We start from the raw sequence: 6,617 nt of genomic DNA, 5'->3' as shown, positions 1-6,617 counted from the left end.
TTCTCCAAGCAGATAAACAGCTCAACAACTCTGTTGGACAACTCCAAGCAAGCTGCATTTCACTAGGATAAACAGCTCTTACCTCCCCTTTCTCTCTTAAAAATAATTTGTCTAATGCCCAAGAGGGCTTTGGTAAAGCTTTTCCTACAAAGATGGGTTCAGCAGTGCACTCAAGTTCTGGAAGAACTGGCAGGAGACACCAAGACATGACCAGGATCAGGTGTACAGTCGTGAACAGTACCTGCACACCTGTGCACATCCACCTCTCTGCACACACATCTGCCTATATCTGCTTCTTGCCTACATGCCCACATGCAAGCCTCGGGTCCAACCACAAACCTGCGTGTGCTGGCATTTTTTGTACACACACTCGCCTGTCACAAACTTGACACAAACTTGACCCAAACTTGACACAAACTTGACTAGTGGCACACCCAGAAGCTCTCACTCACATCCTCACCCCCACACCAGAGCCCTTGCACACCCATGTACCCGTGCACATGCACCCTGCCATGCACACAGGTGCCTGCACACCTGCACACACTTTCCATCTCACCTTTAGGACGTCCTGCCATTCTCCTTTATATTCTGGCTTGCAAGGAACATCATGCCAGCAGGTGAGGAGGCTGTACTGTCCCTAGGCCTGTGGGCATGTGTCACAGGGGTTCAAGTCCTGGGCAAGCATTCCTCACCAGCTGGCACACTCGGCTGGGCTTTGACCCTCTGCCCCAAGTATCTGAGCAAACATGAGGGAGCTGGCAGGTATGTCCCAGCATTAGCTTGTGGAGAGCCTGGCATCCTTCTTGGTTGGATCGTGGACCTGTGGGGTCCTGTGGCAGAAGCATCAGGGACAAGCAGGTCAGCTCAGGGGCACGGGAGCCTAGCCCTGTGCCAAATCGCTGCTGGGTACCAGCTAGGAGGGCTCTAACCTCAGTGCATTCTACTTAGCGCTCGGCAAGCAGTCCGCGTAGCCTAAGCCTGCACTTACTATCTCTCCCCACGCAGATCTGTCACCGGGTGTTTTTTTTCCAGCCTAATTTGTTTCGACAGCTTGATTTCCGCAAAGAAGCGTTGGGTTCCCTGGGCAAAGTTCCCCGGGGCCGGCTGTCAGGCGCGGACCGGCAGCATTCCCTCCCGGCAGCGGCGGCCGCTCATCGCTGCCACCTCTCCCCGCCCGCCAGCCCCGACGGCGGCGAGCCCTGCAGGGAGGCGCGTTAAATGCCCGTACCCGGACACCCGCACCGGGATCCCGGAGACACCCAGCTTCGCCCGGTGCCCGTCAGTCCTCCGGAGCTGTGCGCTCCCGACAGCGGCGGCTCCGCGGCGCACCGACGGCGCTGGGGACCGGGAGCAGCGGAGAGGGGCGGGAGGGGGGTGCCGGGCAGGGCGCTGCTCCGACCCGCGGCGGCAGCGGCGGCACGCCCGGCCCTGCCCGCGCCTCCCGGGCGGCGGGGCGTAGCAGGGGGAGTGCCGGCCGCCCGGGCGCGGAGCCGCCGGACACCGCCGCATAAAAGCCGCGGTCGTGCCGCGCTGCGCTTCCTCGGCTCGGCTCGGCTCGGTCCGGGGCGGAGCCGCTCCGACGGCCACATGACAGCCGAGAGCCGGCTGCCGCCGGGCCCCCCGCCGCCGCCCCCGCCGCTGAAGGCGGACGCGGTGCCGCCGGGAGAGGAGGCGGCGGCGGCGGCGGCGGGGGCGCGGGGCGGACGGCGCCGCCGCAAGCGTCCGGCGGAGCGGGGCAAGCCGCCCTACAGCTATATCGCCCTCATCGCCATGGCCATCGGGCAGGCGCCCGAACGGCGACTGACGCTCGGCGGCATCTACCGCTTCATCACCGAGCGCTTCCCCTTCTACCGCGACAGCCCCCGCAAATGGCAGAACAGCATCCGCCACAACCTCACCCTCAATGACTGCTTTGTCAAGGTGCCCCGGGAGCCCGGCCGCCCCGGCAAGGGCAACTACTGGACGCTGGACCCTCACGCCCGCGACATGTTCGAGAGCGGATCCTTCCTCCGCCGCAGAAAGCGTTTCAAGCGCAGCGACCTCTCCACCTACCCGGCCTTCCTCGCCGAGCGCCCCGCCGCTCCGTGCCGCCTCCTCCCGCTGCCCGCCCCGCCGCCCCCCGCCGACCTGCCCCCGGCACCCGCCGCCGCCTCCTGCGCCTTCGCCGCCGCCTTCCCCGCGCAGGGTTGCGCCTCCGCCGCCCTGCCCCACGCCTACGGCCCGCTACCCGCCGCTCCCGGGCCCTACGCGCCCGCGGGACCCGGGCCGCTGTACGCGCCGTCAGGGCGCATCGTACTGCCCGCCTCTCCGCCCGGCCCGGCCCCGCTCTACGGCCGCCGCTCCCCCGCGCCATACCCGGCGCTGACCCCCGCCTACGGCGCCGCAGGGCAGCTGAGTGCCGCCGAGCCCGCCCCGCGGCACGGCACCTACCCTGGAGGCCCCGACAGGTTCGTCCCGGCGCTCTGACCTGTCCCAGAGAGGCCCGACAGAGCGGACCGGAGCCCGGGAGACTGCGGAGTGCGGGGGTGACCCGGCACGGCTGCTCCCGGCGCTGCCCGGGAAGATGCAGAAGAACCTTGGGCTGCACCTACGCATTCTGCCATCTGCCCAGGCTTCCTGGCGAGGAGTGTCGCAGTCAGCCCTGGGGACTTGGGGTGTCCTGTCCAGCCCTGTCCGCTCTGGGCAGAAAAGTCCTAGGCACTGACAAGTGCTTGGATGGGGCAAGCAGTCTCTTCTTCTTCTACAGCCTTTCCTGGAGCAGGTGCTCAAAGCTTCCTGCCAGGCTCCCACCCTCCCGGCGCACCCAACCGGACCCCTTCTGGTCTACCCAGGAAGATTTCGCATTTAAAAGTCTCTCTGCTGTTGATGATTTTTTTAAAAGAGAATTAAATGTCTGTTGGTGAGGTGAAGGAGGGAGGCAGGAGGAATCATTCCCTGGCCTCGTGCAGGCAAAGCTGTAAAAGCAGAATGCATGGCACAGATGGGGTGGCATGGCACTGATGGGGTGGCATGTCCCTGATGGCTATTGCTTTAGCCCCAGGCTTTGCACCAGCGGTGTGGCCAAGGCAGGAGAAGGTTTGGATGCCAGGGCTGCAGAAAAACACATCAAGTCACATCCTTCGAGCTGTTGTGCTCTGTGCTGCAGGGGTGGGAACAGTGGTGGGATTGGAACTACAAAAATTTTACCATGAGCATGCCCAGCCCCTGGAAGAGGGACATAGGGAGGCTGTAGGACCTCTGCCCTTGGAGGCCTTTCCAACTTGAATGGACGGAGCCTGATCTGCCTCTGAAGTCATAGCCAACATTGAATCCAGACTTGTTTTGAGTGGAGACCTGGTCCTGAGGTCTGCAGAGGTACTTACAGCCTAAATTACTTTGATCCCAAGATCAGCCCATCTCTGTCTGTAGCCTAGAGAAATTGGCATATATAGTAGAAAACTTCTGTTTCTGGAACACAAGAGGCAGGATACAGTGCCTTTTCATCTTCAGTTGCTCCACTTTCAAACTTTCCGGGGATGGAAAGGAGTCTGGAGAAAGATACGGAGAGGGAACAACTAATAGGAATGTCTGTGAGACAAAAGCTTGAAACTAGATCTGTGGGGAAACTCAGGCATACCCCTCCCAACAGATCCCACCACCCTGGAAAGGGGTCTGGAGCAGGAGTGTGTAGCCAGGGTTCTGCTTGGGGCTGTGGGTATAGAGGGAGCCGACACAGCCCTGCTCCCTGGTCTTCTTATACAGCTTCTTTTTCCCATGGAGTGGGGAACTTATGTATCCAGGGCCAGGAGGAGGCTGGTGAGAAGATCCTGCAGTGTGGTGGGGCCTTGTATGGGGAGAGGAAACAAGAAAGTGCAGCCAGAACCTCAGCAGGAGTTTTGGAAGAATAGACAGGGTGCACATACACCAGAGTCTCCCTTACCAGAGAAGGGTATAGAACTACATAGTCTAACTCAGGTTGGAAAAGATGTTGGGAAATTTCTGTTCCAATCTGCTACCCAAATCAGGGTCAGCTATGGCTCAGACAGTAAGCTCAGCCCTATGTTGTTGAGTCTCCATCACCTCCAAGGATGGAGACAGCACAGTCTCTTTGGGCAACCTGGCTTCCCCTAGTGGGGGATAAGTTTCTCCTTGTACCCTCCATTTAGCACTTCTCTCGTCCCATCTCATCTTTACTGTCTCTTGTCCTACTGCTGTGCTTTGCTGCAAAGAGGTTTTGATCCCATGAAGACACCTGTATCTTCTGCTCTGCATGTTTCAGATGAGGTCCTCAGCAGGATGAAATCTGTGTAGAGGCAGCTTTCTTGCTTTCCGTGGGTGCTGCGGTCCACATATCCAGGTGGAACATGAGAGAGGAAATGGAGGGGAGCAGGAAGGTGGTTGGGTGTCCTCACAGCACAGCTTGGTGTGGAGAAGGGTAAAGCCTTCTTCTGTAGGTGGGCAGGAGAAGCTTTACATCTGCCCTCTGCGGGGCTGTGAGGTAGGAGATGAGTTTTGGATTCAAGGGTTCAGAGTGCTGGGGATGGCACGTCTGGGCTGGGAGGCTGAGAGTGACCTGAGAGCACTGCCCTGTGTCCGTGTAGACCTACCTGTGGCAGTGCAGGAAGCTGTTGTCCATACACAGACCTGGGGAGGCTGCTCCATGTACGGAGCCAGTGGGGGGCAAGCACAGGCAGCAAGTGTAAGCACCACTCAACTCTTTGGTGTGCTGAGCTCAGTCAGATTTTTCCCTTCCTGCCTTTCTGAAGAGGTACATTGTATCTTGTTCTTCCTGGTCCTGGCACATCCAGAAGCTGCTACCATCCTGGAGAGAGCTGTCCCAGCCAGGGGCAGGTCTCCCCAGCCGCTGTGCTAACACCTTTCCATACTCTCTTTTCACCATCTGGAAGAGGATCTGTACACCTAGCTGTGCTAGCTCCTAGTATTTTTGATAGCTGCTGGCTCTGCTTTCATTGCCTGAAAAGACTAGACTGTGTCACTTTGACAGCAAGCCATGCCAACTTCTTGCTCATTTTAGGGTAGCTGGGAGAAGAGCTGTCCTGCCTTTTAATGCCTTTCTTTCCTTCCTGTAGAAGCAGTTATCAATGTGGACCAGATAATTTTCATAGAACCATAGCAGTGCTGGGTTGGAAGGGACTCATCAGGATCATCAAGCCCAGCCCCTGTACCGGTGCAGGACACCCCAAGAACCACACGACGTGCCTGAGAGTATTGTCCAAATGCTTCTTGATCTCTGTCAGGCTTGGTGCTTGCTCCCTGGAGAGCCTGTTCCAGTGCTCTGCCACTGTCTGGGGTGACATCCAAACTAAACCTCCCTCCGTGCCGCCATGAATCTTGTCACTGGTACGAGAGTGAAGAGCTTTGATCTCTTCTGGCCCTTGTTCCTCTCATTTTGTTCTCTGCTTCAACCCTCATGCCAGTTTAGAGTTCAGTCTAAAAAAAAGGTCGCCAATGATGATGATACAGGTGTTGAGGAAGATGCTTCTGAACTCAGATAGCATCTGTAGGCAGTTCAGGGAGCAAAACTCAATGTCTGAAGGACAAGCCTGACAGATCTTGGTGACTTAGAAAGCACAGACTGGGTAGGTTCAGCTGTGTGTTTTTTGCAGAGAAGGTCTAGATGCTTGTTCTTGTTTCTCTCCAGATCTTTTATAACTACAAACTAGGGAAACTGGGCATGTCTAGATGGTAATTTTTTTTGCAGCAGGTACAGCGATGAGCTTGCTGCCTTAAGAACCTGAATCATGGTCAAAAACTGCTTAAACTTTGGTCACAAACAGCTAGAAACCCTGGTCAGAACTGTGAAGATCTACTGGGACCATTCAGGGGACTCTATACCTGTGTGGGGTCTGTGCTTTGAGCTTTTTTAGGCAAAACCAGCCTTTGCTAGTGCTGGCAGTGCTCCAGCCTCCCGCCTGGAGACTCCAGCAATCCCTTCCCACCAGCACTGCTGTGGTTTTGTGGCTATTCCAACCTCCCTGAGCTGTCGTGTAGGCTCAGGTTCCAAGGGTGTGGGTCTGTCCAGGCTGTGCCTTGTGGCACTGAGATGTGCTGCCCCTGTGCCCACGTGTGACATGGGACTGCCTGGCCACTGACAGAGGAAGATGTGCCTGTCATGTCCTTGGGGAGCCATGGGGCTGGGTCTCTCTGTGAGGATATGGGGATATGCCAAGGGGATATGTTAGACAACTGGATCTCACTGTATGCTTGTGCCATGGGGATATGTTAAACATGTGGATCTCAATGTGTTTTTGTCTGGGACGTTGCTTGCATTTCTCAGGCACCACCAAGAATAAGAAAAAAATTTGATTTCTGTAAAAATTTTGATTTATTGTGAATATCTAAGAGCCTTCCTGTTAGCAAAGTTAGTCTAAGTTTCAAACTACTCTGTTGATTTCTGTCAGAAGAGTCCAATAAATCTGGATTGTAAACCTGTAGGAAACTCTTAAGTGTGAGCACTGATAGAAGAGAGAGGGGCCTTGAAGGTGTTCATTCCTCAAAGGACAGAGCCTCTCAATTCCTCTTCTCCCAAGTTCTGGTGTAGTCAGGCCCAGAGCAGACATTGAGAAAGAAGTGGACTGTACAGCCTAGCAGAACATTATATTCTGTATTAGAGATTT

The 6,617-nt window shown here is 56.6% G+C and overlaps 1 protein-coding gene across 1 annotated transcript; it reads left to right on the top strand.

Moving 5' to 3' along the window:
- The first annotated feature begins 1,346 nt into the window (after nucleotides 1-1,346).
- On the top strand, nucleotides 1,347-6,611 carry FOXE1 (forkhead box E1). The gene has a single exon (XM_077171555.1). The coding sequence runs from the start codon at nucleotides 1,588-1,590 to the stop codon at nucleotides 2,464-2,466; it is 879 nt and encodes a 292-aa protein (XP_077027670.1). The 5' UTR covers nucleotides 1,347-1,587; the 3' UTR covers nucleotides 2,467-6,611.
- The last annotated feature ends 6 nt before the right edge of the window (nucleotides 6,612-6,617 follow it).

The sequence above is a fragment of the Agelaius phoeniceus genome, chromosome Z, assembly GCF_051311805.1.
Source record: "Agelaius phoeniceus isolate bAgePho1 chromosome Z, bAgePho1.hap1, whole genome shotgun sequence".
NCBI classification, from domain to species: Eukaryota; Metazoa; Chordata; class Aves; order Passeriformes; family Icteridae; genus Agelaius; species Agelaius phoeniceus.
The sequence above is the reverse complement of the archived record's forward strand: the minus strand, read 5'-3'. Positions and strand labels throughout refer to the sequence as shown.